The sequence below is a fragment of the Mustela nivalis genome, assembly GCF_964662115.1.
Source record: "Mustela nivalis genome assembly, chromosome: 19".
In the NCBI taxonomy this organism is placed as follows: domain Eukaryota; kingdom Metazoa; phylum Chordata; class Mammalia; order Carnivora; family Mustelidae; genus Mustela; species Mustela nivalis.
Window position 1 is genome coordinate 7,324,738 of NC_139038.1, and position 22,158 is coordinate 7,346,895.

Genomic DNA, 22,158 nt, shown 5'->3' on the forward strand with positions numbered 1-22,158 from the left:
CTCATACTTGCTGAGTCCACAGAGCATTCTGCTCCTTCTGGATGCTTCTGTCTGGTTGTCCCACAAAACCTCTGGGCCTCAGCTCCTGAGAGCAGAGTTCTGGAGGGTGACTCTCTGGAGGCTATAGTTTTCTAATGCTCCTCAGGCGATTCCCTCCAGAGTTGGGAGAGTCCTGACTCATCCAAAGCCTTTCTTGGCTAGGAGGGATATAAGGCCCAGAGCAACAGAGTCACCCTGGTGACAGCCTCTGGACCATCTCCAAAGGAGCTGCACTGCCAGCTTGTGTCTGGTGGCGGGTGGGGGTCAGAGACTGGGGTTGGGACCTCTGGTGACTCCCTGGGCAGGTTCTAGGAGTCTCTGCTCCCTCCCTGCCCCCAATGAAGTTGGAGTTGGCTTACTGCGTAGATGGTGATGGTGGGAGAGCATGATTTCATCACAGGAAGTGGCCTCCTCCTCTGGCAGTGGAAGCAATGAGAGGGACCAGTCATCAGCCTTGAGTTGTGGCTCTACTCACGGAGTGTGGTTCTGGGAGCAGGAGGGCCCGGAATTGATTCCTAGATGGGCACAGCCTAAATACAGTTCTTTAGTCCAGAGGGTGGTCATGGGCGAGGGGTCAGAAGCCATGTGATGAGGGGGAGAGAGAGTGAGGGCCATGAGTGGTGGACCACTTTTAAAAAAAAAAAAAGATTTTATTTATTTATTCGAGAGAGAGAGATCACAAGTAGGCAGAGAGGCAGACAGAGGGGGAAGCTCTCTGCTGAGCAGAAAGCCTGATGCAGGGCTCGATCCCAGCACCCTGAGACCATGACCTGAGCCAAAGGCAGAGGCTTAACCCACTGAGACACCCAGGCGTCCCGGTGGACCCCTTTTTGAAAATATCGCCTTAGATCTTCTCCCAAGTTTCCCTAGGTTTCTGTTCTCTCCTCCTCACTGGCCACATCTATCACTACCCAAGTCCCTTCTTCCTCCAGGGTACCTCACCCCGCTCAGCCTTTTTCCCCAAACCAGGAGTAAGGCAAACATGCCTGGTGTCACTACCTCCATGTATTATGATTGAGGTTCTAGCCCATGCAATAAAGCAAGGCAAAGAAAGAAAAGTGTCTGTGTTTTCTTAGATTTTGCATTTATGTATTTGGCATTCATTCAATCGGGGCAATTGATTAACTTATTGTTTTTAACTTTCTGCATTCTTGATGCTCTGACATTTGTGGCCTTGTTGGCTGGGGAGAGATGGTCCCTGCCAAGGCTAGCCTATTCTAAGAGCATAGGGCATTCCTAGGAGCCTGCCTTTCCTATGCAAACTAATCAATCCAGGGCCCATCCTCTAAACTACCTCCTTCATCTAACTCTTATCACCAAGCCTGTATATCCCCTGCCCTGCGTTCATCCTGTTCCAGGTGCTAGAGAACTAGCCATAGTACTTGTGACCCACAACCCACCAGAATTAGTTAAAATAGCCAATCCTAAGCTGTTTTCGCTTCCTTGCTTGTTTTGCCAGGGGAAAACACGCTAAAGGCTACATATGGTCTGGGCCTTCCCCCTGGTCTGGCCTCTGCCTCTAGTGCTTCCCCAGGTGGCCCTCTCTGGCATGGCGTTTTCATTCTCGGCAGGAAATGTGTGTTATAAAAACCTTTCAGTGTCACGACCCTCTCTGTGTCATCGCTCAGTCGCTTGTACAAATTAAAATCCTGCGAATATAAGAATCGAGTCCAAAAAAAAAAAAAAAAAAAGCAATTGAACCAAAAGCCCTGTGGATTGGAAAGAAAGAAAGAAAAGTTCTTCATTTACAGATAACTTAATTGTTTATGTAGAAGATCCAATGGAATGGACAAAAAAGCTACTAGAGCTATAAATGATTTAAGCAAGTTCACAGAATACAAGAGCAATACATGAAAATCAATTGTTTACCTACAAAAAGTGGAAGTCAAATGAAAATGGTAACACAAGAGCTTCAAAATATGAAATAGTAGGAAATAAATAGAAAATGTACAAGATCTGAACATGATAATTAGAAAAGATTCCTGAGAGAAATTAGAGATTACTGAATGGGCATCTCATACATACATATGTACATACATACATATTCAATACCGTTCAGATGTCAATTCGTCCCTAATTAATATGTACATAGACACAATATCGGGACACCTGGGTGGCTGAGTGGGTTAAAGCCTCTGCCTTTGGCTTGGGTCGTGATCCCACGGTCCTGGGATTGAGCCCCACGTCAGGTTCCCTGCTCAGCGGGGAGACTACTACCTTCTCTCTCTGCCTGCCTCTCTGCCTACTTGTGATCTCTCTCTGTCAAATAAATAAATAAAAATATTTTTTTAAAACAGACACAATCTCAACCAAATCTCAGTAGGCTATTTTGTAGAAATTGACAAGCTAATTCTAAACTTCCTACAGAAATTCAGGGTGCTACGAATGGCTAAAAACTGAAAATGAAGAACAAAGTTTATGCTACCTGACTTTAAGACTTACTATAAAGCTACTGTCATCAAAATGTATTGGTGTCAAGACAGAGAAATAGTTTCAATGGAACAGAACAGAGTAAAGAAAGAGATCCACAATTCTGGGGTCAGTTTATTTCTAACAAAGACGCAAACGCGATCCAGTGGAGAAATTACAGTCTTTTGAACAACTGGAAATTTATATTTAAAAAGTGAACTTCAATTCATATTTTGCACTATCTATAAAAATTACCTCAAAATCAATCATCAGCCTAAATGTAAGTCCTAAAATTATTTACATCAAGTAAAAAAAACAGGAGAAAATCCTTGTGACTTTGGGTTAGGCACAGATTTCTTAGACTCAAGCATTAAATCAAATATTGACACATTGGAGCCCCTCAAAATGAAATCTGTTCTTCAAACGATGCCATCAAGAAGATGAGAGATGCTACAGACTGGGAGACAATGTTGACAAATCACGTAACTGACAAAGGCTTCGTACCCCAAATATTCAAAGAACCCTTAAAATTTGTGGGAAAAAAATCCCAGTTGTAAACATGAGCTAATGATTTGAAGAGATACTTTGTCAAAGAAGACATACAGCTCACGAGCACATGAAAACATGGGTAACCACAGCCCTGGGGCAAGGACACATACTTGGAGGACCTGTCTTGTCTGTTACCTTCCATTTTCAGTGCAAACCTGTGACATAAAGGATTTTTTTTTTCTTTTTAAGATTTTATTTATTTATTTATTTGACAGAGAGAGATCACAAGTAGGCAGAGAGGCAGGCAGGGAGAGGGGGTAAGCAGACTCCCCGCTGAGCAGAGATCTGGATGCAGGGCTGGATCCCAGGATCTTGAGATCATGACCTGAGCTGAAGGCGGAGACTTAACGCACTGAGCCACCCAGGCGCCCGAAAATACGGAATTTTATTCCCATCCATCCAAAGAAGAAACGAAGTTCAGAGGGGTCACCTCACTTGCTCCAGTTTCCTCTACTGGGCAAGCCTAGAGTCTGGACGACGCTCAGGACTGTGTGCCTTGTGAGTCTGGGTCTTTCCCAAAGGATGGTCCTTCTCCCAGCTCCTCCAACAGCTTAACTTCCCCAACCTTCTGTCTCCTCCCACAACCCTTCCTACCAAAGCCATTCATCAGTGCTTACCTCAGAATGCAGCCTACCTTGCCAGCATCTTGATCTTGGACTTCCTGGACCCCAGAACCAAGAGAAATTTCTGATACTTAAGCCGCCGGGTCTGTGGCATCTCCTTATGTCAGCCCGAGCGGACGACTCCCCGTCCCAGGGTGAAGTCACTGAACTTGCGTCTGGAAGAAACGCACGACAGCAGGTGTGTCTACCTCATTCCCAGGGTACAGACACAAGAGCAGGAATGACCTCAAGAGCATAGGTCATAGTAGTAAGTGGTAGAATAAGTAGGGAGGAAAGAAGTTAGCAGAGAGGGATGAGCTTCCTTCTTTCTAAACATAATTTATTTGTGAGTTTATATTTAACTCTTTCTTTTATTTTTTATTTTTAAAAATTTGACAGACATCACAAGTAGGCAGAGAGGCAGGCACAGAGGAGGAAGCAGGCTCCCCACTGAGCAGAGAGTCCGATGTGGAACTGGATCCCAGGACTCCTGGGATCAGGACCTGAGCCGAAAGCAGAGGCTTTAACCCACTGAGCCACCCAGGCGCCCCTGTATTTAACTTTTTCTTGATCATAATTTTTGTGGTGATAATAGATAGCTAGCAAAAAAATTTTACCATTTGAACCATTTTTAGGTAGACCGCTCAGTGGCATTAAGCTCATTTACAGTGTTGTGCACACACTTAACTTTTAGTCATGCCTGTGTTCCATAAGGGCCGCACAACATTCCCCAGAATGTCCCAGTCAGCTCCAGGACCCTTCTCTCAGTGGGCTTCCGATCGGAGCTGAGCATGGGCTGGCACGGGAACTGGCCGATGCATCTGAGCTGAGGTGGGGGCTGCAGTGTCCGTCAGCCCCTGAACTTCCTGTCGCTGTGGTCCCCGCCGGCCGTGTTTATGCGGTTTGGGTTTGCAACAGCAGACGGGCGTTCCCTCACCATTCTGGAGGCCGGAGGTCTACACTCAAGGTGTCAGCAGCGTCGTGGCCCCTCTGAAGGCTCTGGGGAGGGTCCTTCCTGCCTCTGCCAGCTTCTGGAGCTCACAGGGGTCTCCGGGGTCCTTGGCGGTTGGCCCCGGGCAGTCCCTGCCTCCCGTGTCTGCCTTTCAGCGGCAAGACGGGTGACCCCGAACTACCAGGTCAGACGCGGAGTGTGTCAGGGCTGGGGGCGGTCGCCAGACGGTGAGCTCCTGTGAGGAAGTGGTTTACAAACGTTTACACAACACAAGCGTGTGCTGCGGGTGAGGACGGGAGGACCCAGAGAGGGGGAGCTCGCATCTGAGAGGGGTGCATGGGGGCGGCGACCACCGCCAGGACCCCAGGAGGAAGGGACTTCTGACACCACTTTCAAGTATTATCTATTCATGTTGTAAAAATTATTTTTTCTCTCAGTAGAAGCACTAAATATGTTGTTATAATCAATATTTCCAAATAACTTATTTTTTTTTTATCGACAGCAATGCCAAATTAGACAATATTCCTTTGTCTCTGTTCCCAATAGTTCTTGGGAAAAGTCTATCACACCACGAACCCAGGAACACTCCTTTTAATGTTTTTTTTTAAAGATTTATTTATTTGACAGAGAGAGAGATCACAAGTAGGCAGAGAGGCCGGCAGAGAGAGAGAGGAGGAAGCAAGCTCCCTGCTGAGCAGAGAGCCCGATGCGGGACTCGATCCCAGGACCCTGAGATCATGACCCGAGCCGAAGGCAGCGGCCTAACCCACTGAGCCACGCAGGCGCCCTCCTTTTAATTTTTTAAATTAAAATATAATTGACATATAGCACTGTATGAGCTTTAGGTATACAACAGAATGATTTGATATTTGTATTTCTTTTTTAAGATTTTATGTACCTATTTGACAGAGATCACAAGTAGGCAGAGAGGGGTGGGCAGAGAGAGAGAGAGGAGGAAGCAGGCTTCCCGCTGAGCAGAGAGCACCATGCGGGGCTCGATCCCAGGACGTCGGGATCATGACCTGAGGGGAAGGCAGAGGCTTTAACCCACTGAGCCACCCAGATGCCCCTGACATTTGTATTATTTTGAAGTGATCATCACAATAAGTCTAGCTGACCCCCATCTCCAACATGGCTAAAAATGTTTTTCTTTCTGTTAACAGGGACTTTTAAGAGCTACTCTTAATTGTGTTCATATATCCAATACGGTATTATGAACCATAGTCACCATGATGTACACTGTATCCCCAGGACTTATTTATTTTATAGCTGGACGTTTGTACGTTTTGACCTCCTCCACCCATGGTGCCCCCTTCCCCACCTCTGGCACCACTGCATTGTTCTCCCTATGAGTCTTTTGGATTTTTTGTTTTTATATTTTTCCCCCAGATTCCACATGTAAGTAAGATCATTTGTCTCTCTCTGGTGTATTTCACGAACCATAACGCCTTCAAAACCCAACCATATTGTTGCAAATGGCAGGATTGATTTCTTTCTTTCTTTCTTTCTTTCTTTCTTTCTTTCTTTCTTTCTTTCTTTCCTTCTCTTGTTTTATTTAAGATTTTATTAATTTATTTGACAGAGAGAGACCCAGTCAGAGAGGAAACACAAGCAGAGGGAGTAGGAGAGGGAGAAGCAGGCCTCCTACCAAGAAGGAGCGTGATGTGGGACTCCATCCCAGCACCCTGGGATCACGGTCTGAGCCGAAGGCTGACGCTTGACGACTGAGCCACCCAGGTGTCCCGATTTCTTTCTCACTTATGGCTGATTAATATTTCATTGTGTATATACGTTACCAGACTCGTTACCAGATTTGGGTCCTTGAACCCAGCTACAATAGAAACCAAGGCTGGACCCCAAATTTAAAGGTACAGGCAAGGCTTTCGTGGGGCAACAGCTGCTGCTGAAGGGAGACACATCACGACTAAGGTGTCACCTCTGGGCATGTTTTTAGTATTAAAACGAGAAGGAGAGTCAATGAAAAAGTCAATGAAGAGTCAAATTTGGCGACCATCTGACTGGCATCATTTGGGAAAAATGGCCTTGGCTTGAAAATAACCAGGCCTCCAATATCCTGACAGTCTTCTTTACCTGGTAGCACTTCTGAATATCCCCTTTGTCCTCACCCATCACCGAGTCCACCCCAACTCTGCCTTTAAAAACTCTGCCTGTGGGCACCTGGGTGGCTCAGTGGGTTAAGCTGCTGCCTTCGGCTCAGGTCATGATCTCAGGATCCTGGGATCCAGTCCCACATTGGGCTCTCTGCTCAGCAGGGAGCCTGCTTCCTCCTCTCTTTGCCTGCCTCTGCCTACTTGTGATCTCTCTGTCAAATAAATAATAAAATCTTAAAAAAAATGTTTAAAACAAAAAACTCTGACTGTAATCTGGTTCGGGGTCCAAGTCCCTACTCTGCTGTGTCGGGTATACTTGGGCCCAAACTTAAGCTTGTCAAATAAACCCTCCTGTGATGATATCGGTGTTGGCTCCTTGGTGGTCTCTTGGACGCGAAAACTCGGGCATAACATTGTAACCTATTCCCTGCATTATTCACGTAGCAGTAGATACACTGGTGTTGGTCATGTTTTTGGGTAACCTCCTCTCCCCACTGTGTCCCTTGAGAGCAGAAACTGAGAAAAATGTTTCTCTGAATGCTCCAGAACTTGGTGTTTTGTCTCTAACACCATGTGACAAACACTGCTCATTTCAAGACTTCTCTGGGCATCTGTTCCCTGTGGCCCAGCTCTGACTCCTTGCCAGGACATCAGTGTCTGACCCTGCCCAGCCTCCGGAGAAGTTCCAGTATCCTGTCTGCTCTGCAAACACAGGGGCACCACTCAAAGTCCTCCCCGATCCCGTCCTCCTATGGGAAGCTCCAGGTGTCTTGCCAGGGGGCTTTGGGGCAGGGATCCCAGGGTAGGATGATAGTTGATGGGTCAAAGCTGTAGGAGGGAGAAAAAAATAATCGGGCTAAAAAACAAGAAGTTCCCCAAAGCAAGCAAGCAGCTTGTCTGAGGACAAAGAAGCTAGAGTGATGCCCAAGCGCCCGACCCCATCAGCACATCCCGGGTGTGGGTCCCATGGAGGGGGTGGGGGAGGGGGGAAGAAGGGCCGGGACCTAAGGAACCCCGGCCTCAGGAGGCTGGAAGTGTCCTCCCTGACGGTGTCGCCTCCAGTGACCTGGACCTGGAGCAGTTCCTGGAAGATGTTGGGACAGAGCCAGAGCAGCTGGAGGGGCCGTGGGGTAGAGATGCCGCCTGGGACTTCACCTTGGCCTTCTTCGAGGAATAGCTGTGTGCACCTGGCTCCCTGCTGCCATTTCGCCCCTTCCCTGCCGGCAGCAGGGGGCGCCCCTCAGAGGGTCCCTGGGAAGCTGCTGAGTGTGGGGCTTGGTGACAGGCTACAGGTCAACTGGCCGAAGTCCTAGCTGTGCAGTTCCTGTGTTAATAAAACAGGTTTCCACTCTCCATAGCTGTTCTCTAACCCCGTGCTTCCCTTCTGCTTCCCTCCCTCCCCTCCACTCCCGGGGGCCCGTCCCTGTGTCTGTGGGAGGCTGGCACAGTCTGAGGGATGTGGGAAGGCCGGGACTCCTGAGTCCTGGGAGAAGGCCGTCGTCGGGGAGGGCAGGTCTGGGTTCAGACCCCGGCTCAGCCACTTACTAGGCGCATGGCCTGGAGAAAAGCGCTGACCCCTGTGGTCCTGTTCACGGTTCGGGTGAGCGCATCCAGCCCCGGCACAGCGTGTTGGAGTCGCCTAAACGAGGTGGTGCACTTGGCAAGTGCGTGCTCATTCTGATCGGAGGGGAAGGGGAATGGGCAGAGGAGGGGCAGCCCCTGGCTTCTGGGCTGGCTACCAGCGTCTGGGTTTATTGTGTCCCACCCCGAGGCAGTCACCCAACTCCAGTACTGGGGGAGGGATCTCGGGTGTGACCTTTTATTATAATTCATTCTTGGAGAGAAGGAGAAGACAGAAGTGGAAGGTGCCATCAGTTTTCTCCTTAGATGCCTTCGGGCAAATTCCACCAGCCCTGTGACTCTCTGGGCAAGGGCTGGGAAGGTGGAGAGGGGGTTGGAGCAGATGGCTCTGTCTCTCTGTGGTCCTTGGAGGCCTTCCACACCCACTGGCTTCTGAGTCTTCCCGTCTGGCTGGGGTCATTATCAGAGGCTGTGACCCGCTGGGCAGCTCAGTCTAAGGCATCATCCTCCAGTCCCACTCGTCAGGCCTTTACGAGAGAATATAGGGTCTCCTCCTGCGGGGCCTCCTTGGGAGGGAGGCAGGGAGGTGCTGCAGGTGGCGAGGAGCTGGGGAAGGTGGGGGAGGCATAGAGGATGGGGTTGTCATCCTGGGCTTCATCCTGGCGAGAAGGAAGAAGGGGGTGAGACCGTGGACGGGGAGGGGCAGCTGTTTCTCTCCTGCCTTGTGAGCCTCATGGCTGGGACCTGGGTCTGAGCTGCGGCCCGTTCCTCTCCGCCCTCCGCCCCCGAACCCCGCCAGTCTCCCCACCAGCCCCTTCCTTCCTCATCATCCAGAGTCTCTCTGGGGCGTTTCCCAAGAATTGGCCCCTGCATCACAGACATGCCCTCCACCGCCCAACACCATCTAGGAGGTCCCACCATCCTCGGAGACAACCCTCTGGACACAGGGGACTCCTACTCCAACCCTCTATCCTACCATACCCTTTTTTTTTTAATCCCTGGGACTGAGAACTCCGCAATATTAAACGCCAGCATCATTTTTCTGCTACAACTTTCTTTCCTTCCAGCTTTCTCCTGTTATCATCCTGCTGGCTATGCCTGCGCTTTGACCCCATGAACTCTTGTCCATTAATAATCCACTTTCTTTCCGGCTGTCCAAGCTCCCTGCTGACCCTCTCCTCTGCATTCCCCCTCCCACGAGCTCCTTGACCTCTCCTGTTCCCCTGTCCTTAGGCCACACTTAGCTGACACATCTCTAATTCCGGATGAGGCCTATGACAGCGGACGCTCTTTGCTTACCCAATTTCCCTTTATATCTTCCTACTCAGTTACAGAACCTTGGTTTTATTTGGGGTGGCAGCGTGCTCCCCTACTGACAGATGTGGGGAATATGACTGCATCCTCGCCAATATGATTCAAGGGGAAGTTGTGGATATGATTTTCAGGAAGACTGAGTAAAGGACAAACAGCCGCAGCATAGTCTTTTTGTCCTTTCTTCCTTCCTCCTGTTTCCTGCCTGGATTCAGAAATGATGGCTGGACTCCAAGCAGCCATCTTGGATCACGAGGCAACCTTCAGGACAGAAGCCAGTAGCTAGGACAGTGAGCAGGAAGCTAGAAGCCTGAGGACAGCAGCCTCTGCCATCCGCCTTCTCATCCTTTTCTGTGAGGGGAAACAAGGAACTCTGTCTTAGGTAAGCCCTGTTACTTTTCTTCTGTGGTGCCAGCAGGGGAACATAACTTCTAACCGACACGTTCTAGAAGTTTCTACACCTGCATGGGGGAGACATGATCATGCACAGTGATGCTTTTACAGAGCTCTGGCTTCTCATCTGGGTGGAATCCTGAAATACCATCTTCTGTTCCCTCAGTGACTGTCATAGCTCTTCCTCTCCGACCCTCAGCCTCACTCTAGAGACAGCCATTGTGACTTTTCCTCTGCAGAACGAAGAGCAATTTGTATATGTTGAGTTTGTCAACATTTTTCTTCATGGCTTTTAGGTTTTACGTCATACTTAGGGAGGCCATCTCCACTGCATGGACATGAGATGGTCTCACGTGCTCTCCTCGAGTACTGGGGTTATTTTCCCCCTCATTTAACTCTTTGGTTGATCTCTGTGGAAGTTATTTTGGTGTGAGTTATGAGATAATATTATTTTCCCCAGATGGCCGCTCACTCGTTCCAGCACCGTGTACTGAATGACTCTCATCCTTCCCCATTGATTAGAAATGCTGCTGATTAACCTACTAAATTCTGAATATATTTTGATCTGTTTCATCCTGCCTATTTTGGGGCTTTTCTCTTCTCGGATACTGGTTTATCTGTGTTTCCATAGGACTGGATCGAATCATTTCAATCATTACAGCTTAAAATTGCAGGTGCTAATGCTCATATGGTCCTTATTCTGTGCCGGGATCTAGTCGCGATGCGTTACATGGGATTGTCATGACAACCCCGGGAGGAGTGTAATTACTCTTCTCATTTCACCGGCGGGTGAGCTGGGGCAGAGAGTAATGGTACCATTGCACCGGCGTTTCCGCAGCCAGGACCTGACTGCAGCCGCCCGGGCTCTGTGCTCCTCACTCTGTGCTTTAGTATCTCCCGCAGCTCACCTCCTCTCGCTGGAAGTTTTCTTCAGAGGAATTTCAGATCAATACTGGAGGCTGGTGGGGTGTAAATGATGAACGCTTCTAGCCCTGTCCTCTTGAGCTATAGATGCAGACACCCACACTGCTCAGGGACATCTCTCCGCGGAGGCCACACTGGCACCTCTCCAACATACCCAGACTAAGGACCCATTGTCCTCCCCCTAACATGGTCTTGACCTCCGTGTTCTCCAATTTGCTTGGTGGTTTCCCCAGGACTCATTCACCCGAGTTCTTCCCACTCCCTCACCTCTATACCAGCCCAATCCCCAAGTCTTACTGGTTTTCCTTCCTTTTTTCTTTCTCTCTCTTTTTAAAAAACTGTTTTCCTTCTTAAACTGTTCCAGGATCTGGCTCTTTCCCTCCACCCACTGCCACTGCATTAGACTGGCCCTGCCTCTGACCCCACCAGCACAGACTGATGGATCTTTAAGGCAGACCTGAGGTGGCCACTTCCCTGCTTCACGTTGCCTCTGGGATCACAGGCTCTTGGGAGTCATCTATAAGGTTCTCTTCTCCTGCTGCCAGCCTCCTCCACAGCACTGAGCTACCTACAGTTTCTTCACTGACTTCCTGCCCCTGTATGGATAGTGACCTTTTCACCACCCTCACATTGTACAGGGTCACTTCCTATGGGAAGTCCTCCGTGATTCCCCTCCTTTCTCCAGACCTACACAGCTCTTTGCAAGTGAGGCAAAGAGCTCTCCTGCCTCCAGCTCTGAGCTCCTTGAAAGCAGGACTTATGCTTTATTTACATTTGTTATCTCCAGTCACCCTGCTCCAGGGCGTGGAGCACTGGTTCTCAAACTTGATCACGGGCACAAAAACACTTGACTTTAAAAATGCAGATTCCAGGGCACCTGGGTGGCTCAGTGGTTCAAGGCCTCTGCCTTCAGCTGGGGTTATGATCCTGGGGTCCTGGGATGGAGCCTGGAATTGGGCTCTGGCTCAGCGGGGAGCCTGCTTCCCCCTCTCTGTCTGCCTGCTGCTCTGCCTACTGGTGATCTCTGTCAAATCAATAAATAAAATCTTTAAAAATAAATAAATAAATCCTATTAAAAACATAAAATTAAAAATACTAAAAATGCAAATTCCCAAGCCCAGACCTCAAGCCCAGCAGGGAGCTGCATTTTTCAAAGTAGAATGACCTGGGGTTATTCTGATGCAGGTGGTTCTGAGAAACACTCAGTAGGGAAGTTTGGTGGGACCATGGCCCTGAACAACTTACCTTTGCTCCTCTTCCATCTGAGATAGAGTATCAGTCCCAAAATTGCAATTTTGAGCACAATGTCAGCCAGTGTAACTATGACCATAGGTCCTACACCCATTGAAGGTGCTGAGCTCCAATTGCCTTCCAAGACACCACTGGTGGGGGCCGTGGTCGTGGGGGCAGCGGTCGTGGGGGCCGTGGTGGTCATCTCGAGAGCTGAAAAGGCATGAGAATTTAGCAGATTCTCCCCTGGAGGACTGGAGGTTTCTGGGTGAAACCATCATATCTTGTTCCCTACTTTGGGGAACACTGGGGGTGGGGACCATTCTCTGAAGCTCTCACACAGGGAGCAGGTAATGAATCCACATCACCCAGCATAGATGCTGATTGTACCTCCCATCAGTGGTGTGACCTCAGAACCTCATTTCATCGCCAACAAATAGGGATCCCTAAACTCTAGCCTCAGGCACAGCAGAGGTAATCCTCAGGGCTGGGAGATTCCCAGAGAGGCCAAGACCCCATGTCCTTGTCCCCTTGGAGGCCAATGTACAGAAGCCACGCTGACTAGAGCCTGGGAGAAAGTACTTATCTGCTACTGGGCTGGGAGAAAGTGCTTGTCAGCTACTGGGCTGTAGGATCTGTTAGGATTTCTGGATCCTTTGGGGTTTCCATCAGAGAGATTTCCCAGAGAAGAATCTCCTGATTTCTTGCCCCTCATGGGATGGGGGACACCAGCTGGGTTGCCTGAGAACTGGGAGGCATCTAAGGGGGCTGGGTGTTTAGGGTCTCATCAGTTCACCAAATCTCCAGTTTTAAGGACTGATCCCTTGCCCCCAGTATGCCTGGGGTAGTGCCCCCAAAGTCCCTCTGGTCCATCCTTTCTGGAAAGCAAATCTCCAGTCTGCTGGGTGGGAAGGGGTCATAGAGGTTTCCTTGCTACTTAAATAGATTCTGGCCCAATCTTCCATTGTCTGACGCCCTTGCACTCCCACTGTTAAGGGTTCTGGGGTGACCCTTGCTGAACCATCAGGGGATTTTGTAGTTAAAAAGATGCCTTTCTTCCGGGTCTCCCCACTGCTGGTTTAGAGCTAAGCTCCCCTGGTCTCCTAGGCCAGGTAATTAGGCTATGTGTTTCTAGCTTCCCAAATACTTATTTTGACCACATGACTCACATATTTTTTTTTGTCCTTGGGCATTTTGTCTTAAAATTCTCTTTGCTAGAAAAGGTCAAACTTTTTAAAAATCCTCTTTGCTAAAAGAGGTCACTCTTTGCAGATGACATGATACAATATGTGGAAAACCCAAAAGACTCCACTCCAAATCTGCTCGAATTTGTACAGGAATTTAGTAAAGTGTCAGGATATAAAATCAATGCACAGAAATCAGTTGCATTTCTTTACACCAACAACAAGACAGAAGAAAGAGAAACTAAGGAGTCAATCCCATTTACAACTGCACCCCAAACCACAAGATACCTAGGAATAAACCTAACCAAAGAGGCAAAGAATCTGTACTCAGAGAACTATAAAGTACTCATGAAAGAAACCGAGGAAGACACAAAGAAATGGAAAAATGTTTCATGCTTATGGGTTGGAAGAACAAACACTGTGAAAATGTCTATGCTACCTAGAACAATCCACACATTCAATGCAATCCCTATCAAAATCCCTTCCAGTTTTTTCAAATAAATGGAACAAAGAATCCTAAAATTTATAGGGAATCAGAAAAGACCTCGAATAGCCAAAGGAATATTGAAAAAGAAAGCCAAAGTTGGTGACATCACAATCCCAGACTTCAAGCTCTATTCCAAAGCTGTCATCATCAAGACAGTATGGTACTGGCACAAAAACAGACACGTAGACCAATGGAACAGAATAGAGAGCCCAGAAATGGACGCTCAACTAATCTTTGACAAAGCAGGAAAGAATGAGCCTCTTCAACAAATGGTGTTGGGAAAATTGGACAACCAGATGCAGAAAAATGAAATTGGACCATTTCCATTCACCACACACGAAAATAGACTCAAAATGGACGAAGGACCTCTATGTGAGAAAGAAATCCATCAAAACACTTGAGGAGAACACAGGCAGCAACCTCCTCCACCTCAGCGGCAGCAACTTCTTCCTAGGAACATTGCCAAAGGCAAGGGAAGCAAGGGCACAAATGAACTATTGGCACTTCATCTAGATGAAAAGCTTTTGCACAGCAAAGGAAACAGTTAACAAAACCAAAAGACAACTGACAGAATGGGAGAAGACATTTGCAAATGACCTATCCGATAAAGGGCTAGTATCCAAAATCTATAAAGAGCTTAGCAAACTCAACACCCAAAGAACAAATAATCCAATCAAGAAATGGACAGACGACTTGAACAGACATTTCTGCAAAGAAGACATCCAGATGGCCAACAGACCCATGAAAAAGGCTCCACGTCCCTCGGCATCAGGGAAATACAAATCAAAACCACAATGAGATACCACCTCACACCAGTCAGAATGGCTAAAATTAACAAGTCAGGAAATGACAGATGCTGGCGAGCATGTGGAGAAAGGGGAACCCTCCTACACTGTTGGTGGGAATGCAAACTGGTGCAGCCACTCTGGAAAACAGCACGGAGTTTCCTCCAAAAGTTGAAAATAGAGCTACCCTACGACCCAGCAGTTGCACTACTGCGTATTCACCCTAAAGATACAAGCGTAGTGATCCAAAAGGGTATGTGCGCCCGAATGTTTATAGCAGCAATGTTCATGATAGCCAAACTACGGAAAGAACCTAGATGTCCATCAACAGATGAATGGATAAAGAAAAGGTGGTATATATATACAATGGAATACTATGCAGCCATCAAAAGAAATGAAATCTTGCCATTGTGACATCGTGGATGGAACTAGAGGTATCATGCTTAGCGAAATAAGTCAATCGGAGAAAGACAATTATCATATGATCTCCCTGATATGAAGATGTGGAGATGCAACGTGGGGAGCTTGGGGGGTTGGAAAAGAATAAATGAAAAAAGATGGGATAGGGAGGGAGACAAACCATAAGAGACTCTTCTCAAAACAAACTGAGGGGGGCTGGGGGAAGGGGGGTAGAGAGAGGGTGGTGGGGTTATGGACATTGGGGAGGGTATCTGCTATGGTGAGTGCTTTGAAGTATGTAAACCTGGCCATTCACAGACCTGTACCCCTGGGGCTAATAATACATTATATGTTTATTAAAAAATAAAAATTAAAAAAAAATTCCCTTTGCTGTCATTTTAGTAGAGTTTGGTAGGAAGGAAAGGTAAACATGCATATCACCCAGCATTTGGCCTGAATTTATGTAATGTTTTCTAGTGAAAATTATAGAAAATGAACATTCAAAAAATAATGTTGCATATTAGTTAAAAAAAATAGAGGATTTAGAGGGAAGCGTCTTGTGAGATATTTACATGGTCTGTGGAAGAACACTGTGGGGGTTCCTGAGGGATATAAAATAGCGGCCATTCTGGTGGGAAGATTGGACTCACACTGATTTCCATTTCTATCAATTGCCTTGTAGGTTTAATGCAAGTCTGGTTTTAAAAATGTCTCTAAGTGATTTCTTCAGAACTTGGTGAGCTTATTCTAATATTCATGTGACACAACAGACCAAAACAATAGTGAGGTTTTTAGGGAAGTAACGTGGTTCTGATGGACATACACTTACCAACCACTGAACCGTGACAAGTTACAATCCCTAGAACAGTGCAGTAGCGACAAGGGAAAAGACAGGGAAATGGCCATTGACAGACCAGAAGTGGGTGCTATCCTACAAAAAGGCCAGGCCTATGAGTCAATGGAGAAGAGAAAAAAAGATTCCATAAATCTAGCTGGGACGATTGATTTGTTTCTCGCTGTGAAGATCAATGTAGTTCTTGAGCTCACACCATATACCAAAAGAAATTCTCACTAGATCAGTGAGTTTTCCTGCCAAAAGAAAGCATACAAAAATCAGAAGAAAATAAAGTATTTTCAGCTTCTAGTGGAATACTGGATTTTGGGCTAAGACATAAAAAGAGGAATTTACAGAGGAGAATACAGTGAGACTTGGATACAAAATGAAAACATCTGTATGTAAAAAGCATGGTTAAGCCAACCACAGACTTCTCAGTTCTATTTGCTGCAAATTTCCCTTAGGGGGATGTTTTTGTGTGGTGATAGTTCACTTAGGTAAAAACTTCTCTTTTTATTACTTCCATGTATTTTAAAAAATTATGAGCATGAATATCCAATTAATTGTACTAACTGAAAAAATTAATTTATTGATGAAAAACTCATAGTGAATGTGACTGAAACTGAGAAATGAGAAGAGTTAGGAGAATTAAGGAAGGAAGAGGAGGAGGGGTCTGAGAAGAGCCAAAATCTCCCCAAAATGGCCACTTAAGGGAAGATGCAGGAAGTGCCCGAAATATAAACCCAAGCCTGTCTGGCCTAATTCAGTCGTGAGCCATTTTCTGTTTGCTCTAAAACCAGCGCAGTGGTCCTGTGGGGCAGTGGTTGCCAGGGCTGGGGACACAGACAGTGTCCTTCCCGCCAGGAGCAGTGATGTATAGTTTGGCTGGCTGAAGACAAAGCAAAAACCTGGCGCCTTGTACCCCTCCCTCCATCTGCTCCCCCTCAGTCCTATGTGTAGCATCCCTCAGGCAGCCCTGACTGCCCTGAACAATAAGCAAATAGTCAACTTGCAGAGCTCACAAATCTGCTAGACAGGAGTCTCCCTTGGCTTACAAATGTCCTAAATCTCACTAACAAAGACGATTGCTAGCAGGACTGTGACATCCCACCAAAAAGTCTCCCAACTGTCTTAATGTTAATGGCTGGTCTAAAGACAACATTGATCAAGCTGCAAGGGCAAGGCCTCCAGTAGGCCTCTGACATCCTGGCACCTTGTAGGCCCTCTTTAGCATGAGGCATGAAACCTCCCTTCCCCTCACCTACCCCCAACCACAGGGTACAGAACCTGCCACCCCTCACAACCCGGGGCAGCAGCTCTTCCTGCCCACGGGTCCTGTCCCCATGCTTTAATAACCACCATTTTGCACCAAAGATGTCTCAAGAATTCTTTTTTGGTCATCGGCTCCGGACCTCAGCCCACCGAACCTCACCTAGGTTCTAGAACTTCATCAGAACTGCTACCGCGAGTAGCTGTAAAAAGCAAACCTACGGTTTTTCATGTTTAAGGAAGTCTACAGACAGCGCACCCCCCAGTGCCTGCTCCTGGGAGAGATGCCCTCCCCACCCTGCTGTGGGGACAAACCCAGGTTCAAGTTCCCATGGGCTGCCACATGGAGGATCTAGTAATGTAGCAGATCCCATTATTGATGAACAATAGGTCAAGACAATGATAGCCTCAGGTCAGCTGGTGAGGCTGAGCAGTTACTGCTTAAGTGGAGGCTCCGGGGTTAAGCTGGGTTCAAGTCTCACCTGCACTACGATGGTGGCTTTGGGCAGGTCCTTAGCTGTTCGAGCCTCAGTGTCCCTATCTGCGGCAGGAGGAGGATGGCAGTACCTGCTGTTACTATAGGGCCATGGGGCAGGTTAACTATGGTGACACTTACCAAGCTGTTCACCCCACAGGGCACACTGAGCGGGAGCGGCTGTACTTGTGCCTCTCAAAGGCCAGCAAGGAGGGGTGAGATCGGAGTGGACAAGACAACAGGGACAGGACAGGCAGAGGTGGGGACTAGGGATGGGAGAGCAAGGAGGGTAAGGAGGATGGAGGCAGGGGAAGAGGGAGATGGGGAAGGAGAGGAGGGATGGGGCTGGGCAGGGAGCACTGCGGTCTGGGTTCCGAGGAGCAGAGCAGGAGGACGTGGGGGGATCGGGAAAACAGGGCATGGGGCGTCGCCAGGGGACCGGGCTCTCGGGTGGGTCATCTCTGGGTACCTGCTGGGTGCGCTGGGCTGAGCCCATGGCTGGGGAGAGGCAAGACTGGGGCTGGCTGGGGCTGCGCACGTGGACCCATGACAAAGGGAAGGCGGCCCACATCCTGCTGGAAGTCAGGACAGCCTGGGGCAGGGCAGGGAGGAGGCTGGAGCCCCCGCTTAGGGCAGGAAGGGAGGATAACTGGGCAGCCCAGAAGGTGCTGAGGCTGGGGGCGTGGGGTCTGGGCCTGGAGGGAGCCGTGAGGGGGTGGCAGGGAGGGCAGCCCGGGCCTGGGGACAAGGCGGAGAAAGAGTCAAGTCGGCAGAGGGCTGGGGAGGAGGTGTGGGAGAGGAGTTTGAGAGAAGGGCACCCAGGAAGAGGGGGGCCTGGGCCAGGCCTGGGGGATGCGGGCGCCATGGCCTTTAGGAGCCTCAGGGTGAGTGTGGTGGCTGCCGGGGCAGCTGGACTCACCGGGGGTGATGGTGAGTTTGGTCCCGTTGAGGGCCTGCCACACCTTCCTGCCGCATCTTAATGTTTCCACTTGGATCCGGCAAAAGTACAAATTCCCATCCTTCTCCTGCAGGTTCGATATCTGCAGGGAGCCAGACCTCTGACCCGGTGATAATTCAAGGGAGATCCGGTTCTCGTAGTCCTTATGGAAGAGAGGCCGAGTACTGTTGTAGATGACCTCCCCATGGTAGTGTGTCCGTCTCAAGGCTACACTCACTCTGGGATCCGGGGCTAACTGCCAGTCGTGATAGAAGGAGAAAGGGATGCGGACGGAGCCACCCTCGGGGGCTAAGAGGCGGTCTCGTTGGTTGATTCCGTAGTTAGCTGGATCACACTCTGCTGATCTACCTGCAGGAGCGGGGAGAGGAGCGACTTGAAGCCACAGGGAAAGATGAAGACGATAAGCCCAGCCCTTCTGACACCCTCCCCGACGGGCAGTAGTGGGACAGATGGTAGGACTGGCTCCCTGGCCTGGGTGTTCCCCTCGCCCGGCATGGGGTAGGGAGGAGGGTGAAGGGTTGGGGCTGACCAGCACTATGGGACCAGCCCGTCGCTCGCTGGGGCTGGGAGGCCAGGACAGCTCCCCCAAAAGACCCCCTGTCCAGCTGCGCAGCCACAGCCCTTGCTGGGGACTCGCTGGGCCTCGGGACAGAGCCAGGGTGTCCCGGACACTCACCGGCCTGCAGACGTGACGGCAGCAGCAGCAGAGACAGCAGCAGGAACAGACCCATTGTCTCACTCTCCTCCCTGGGGAGGAGATTTCAGCAGCTCTCTCAAGGCCAGAGGGAGGCCCTAGGAGGTGCCTCCTTGGGGAGTCGGGAGACACCCAGAGAGCGAGGATCAGGCCCCTTCAGAAGAGTAAGGGAGGGTGCGAGCCTTCCCCAAACTCACCCGTCCCCAGAGTGACCAGCACTTCCTTTATCAATCTGGTTTCTTCTTTTCCTATATTGCAAAAGTGCTTCCTTGTGGTCAGAGCACAGAGAGCCATGAGACCCCAGCCTCTATCTTCCTGCAGAGGGCCATGGTTCTGACCTTGGCCATGTGTGGCCTCTCCTCTTCTGCCTCTGCTCCTGGCCACTGCCAGCACCTCTACATTTCCTTAGGAGTATGTAGTCTTAACTGCTCCTGGCAGGGAAGGGGCGTGAGCAGATTCAGCTCCAGGTCTGCCAGCGAGAGGACAGGCAGCCAGGAGTCTCTGAGAAGAGAGAAGGAGGAGGGAACCACTGATGTTGAGATGCCCTCGACCTCCGGCCCCAGCACCAGGAACACCCACTTGCTCTTGGTCCCTGTCCTTCCTGGCAGTGGTTCCCCTTCAGCCCCTCCCCTGCTGTCCTGTGCGGGACCCAGGCCTACCAGACCCCTTCCCTGCCCCGATCAGATCCTTTTGGGCAATCTCACACCCTCCCTGTGGTTAAGAGGCTGCGTGGGCCTTCTGGAGGCCATTCTTTGACCCCCCAGGATGCTAGACTGTATCTGTAGGTCCTTCTGTTCTCCGCTCTAGGTGAGGAGACCAAGGCTCAGAGGAGACCCGCCCGAGGTTGCATGACTCTCAGGTAGGAGGTCCAGGACCGAAACTCTAGACTTGCTGAGTCCACAGAGCATTCTGCTCCTTCTGGATGCTTCTGTCTGGTTGTTCCACAAAACCTCTGGGCCTCAGCTCCTGAGAGCAGAGTTCTGGAGGGTGACTCTCTGGAGGCTATAGTTTTCTAATGCTCCTCAGGCGATTCCCTCCAGAGTTGGGAGAGTCCTGACTCATCCAAAGCCTTCCTTGGCTAGGAGGGATATAAGGCCCAGAGCAACAGAGTCACCCTGGTGACAGCCTCTGGACCATCTCCAAAGGAGCGCACTGCCAGCTTGTGTCTGGTGGCGGGTGGGGGTCAGAGACTGGGGCTGGGACCTCTGGTGACTCCCTGGGCAGGTTCTAGGAGTCTCTGCTCCCTCCCTGCCCCCAATGAAGTTGGAGTTGGCTTACTGCATAGATGGTGATGGTGGGAGAGCATGATTTCATCATAGGAAGTGGCCTCCTCCTCTGGCAGTGGAAGCAATGAGAGGGACGAGTCATCAGCCTTGAGTTGTGGCTCTACTCATGGAGTGTGGTTCTGGGAGCAGGAGGGCCCAGAATTGATTCCTAGATGGGCACAGCCTAAATACAGTTCTTCAGTCCAGAGGGTGGTCATGGGCGAGGGGTCAGAAGCCATGTGATGAGGGGGAGAGAGAGTGAGGGCCATGAGTGGTGGACCACTTTAAAAAAAAAAAAAGATTTTATTTATTTATTCGAGAGAGAGAGATCACAAGTAGGCAGAGAGGCAGACAGAGGGGGAAGCTCTCTGCTGAGCAGAAAGCCTGATGCAGGGCTCGATCCCAGCACCCTGAGACCATGACCTGAGCCAAAGGCAGAGGCTTAACCCACTGAGACACCCAGGCGTCCCGGTGGACCCCTTTTTGAAAATATCGCCTTAGATCTTCTCCCAAGTTTCCCTAGGTTTCTGTTCTCTCCTCCTCACTGGCCACATCTATCACTACCCAAGTCCCTTCTTCCTCCAGGGTACCTCACCCCGCTCAGCCTTTTTCCCCAAACCAGGAGTAAGGCAAACATGCCTGGTGTCACTACCTCCATGTATTATGATTGAGGTTCTAGCCCACGCAATAAAGCAAGGCAAAGAAAGAAAAGTGTCTGTGTTTTCTTAGATTTTGCATTTATGTATTTGGCATTCATTCAATCGGGGCAATTGATTAACTTATTGTTTTTAACTTTCTGCATTCTTGATGCTCTGACATTTGTGGCCTTGTTGGCTGGGGAGAGATGGTCCCTGCCAAGGCTAGCCTATTCTAAGAGCATAGGGCATTCCTAGGAGCCTGCCTTTCCTATGCAAACTAATCAATCCAGGGCCCATCCTCTAAACTACCTCCTTCATCTAACTCTTATCACCAAGCCTGTATATCCCCTGCCCTGCGTTCATCCTGTTCCAGGTGCTAGAGAACTAGCCATAGTACTTGTGACCCACAACCCACCAGAATTAGTTAAAATAGCCAATCCTAAGCTGTTTTCGCTTCCTTGCTTGTTTTGCCAGGGGAAAACACGCTAAAGGCTACATATGGTCTGGGCCTTCCCCCTGGTCTGGCCTCTGCCTCTAGGGCTTCCCCAGGTGGCCCTCTCTGGCATGGCGTTTTCATTCTCGGCAGGAAATGTGTGTTATAAAAACCTTTCAGTGTCACGACCCTCTCTGTGTCATCGCTCAGTCGCTTGTACAAATTAAAATCCTGCGAATATAAGAATCGAGTCCAAAAAAAAAAAAAAAAAAAAAGCAATTGAACCAAAAGCCCTGTGGATTGGAAAGAAAGAAAGAAAAGTTCTTCATTTACAGATAACTTAATTGTTTATGTAGAAGATCCAATGGAATGGACAAAAAAGCTACTAGAGCTATAAGTGATTTAAGCAAGTTCACAGAATACAAGAGCAATACATGAAAATCAATTGTTTACCTACAAAAAGTGGAAGTCAAATGAAAATGGTAACACAAGAGCTTCAAAATATGAAATAGTAGGAAATAAATAGAAAATGTACAAGATCTGAACATGATAATTAGAAAACATTCCTGAGAGAAATAGAGATTGATGAATGGGGATCTCATACATTCATATGTACATACATACATATTCAATAC

At 49.0% G+C, this 22,158-nt stretch overlaps 1 protein-coding gene across 1 annotated transcript; it reads right to left on the reverse strand.

The window, feature by feature from the left end:
- Positions 1-8,469: 8,469 nt before the first annotated feature.
- On the reverse strand, positions 8,470-19,529 carry LOC309854146 (paired immunoglobulin-like type 2 receptor alpha). Its single transcript, XM_082712941.1, has 4 exons — positions 19,170-19,529; positions 18,455-18,841; positions 12,117-12,314; positions 8,470-8,902 (listed from the first exon to the last, which is right to left on the reverse strand). The coding sequence occupies exons 1-4, from the start codon at positions 19,222-19,224 to the stop codon at positions 8,898-8,900; spliced, it is 645 nt and encodes a 214-aa protein (XP_082569067.1). The 5' UTR covers positions 19,225-19,529; the 3' UTR covers positions 8,470-8,897.
- Between the last annotated feature and the right edge of the window lie 2,629 nt (positions 19,530-22,158).

What these genes read in the sequence shown, in the direction of transcription:
- LOC309854146 (XM_082712941.1), bottom strand. Translation starts at nt 19,224, where the DNA reads ATGGGTCTGTTCCTGCTGCTGTCTCTGCTGCTGCTGCCGTCACGTCTG. An exon ending in GCCGTCACGTCTGCAGGCCG is followed by an intron (nt 18,842 to 19,169) that starts GTGAGTGTCCGG and finishes CCGCTCCTGCAG; the next exon opens with GTAGATCAGCAGAGTGTGAT. An exon ending in CAAACTCACCATCACCCCCG is followed by an intron (nt 12,315 to 18,454) that starts GTGAGTCCAGCT and finishes ATGCCTTTTCAG; the next exon opens with CTCTCGAGATGACCACCACG.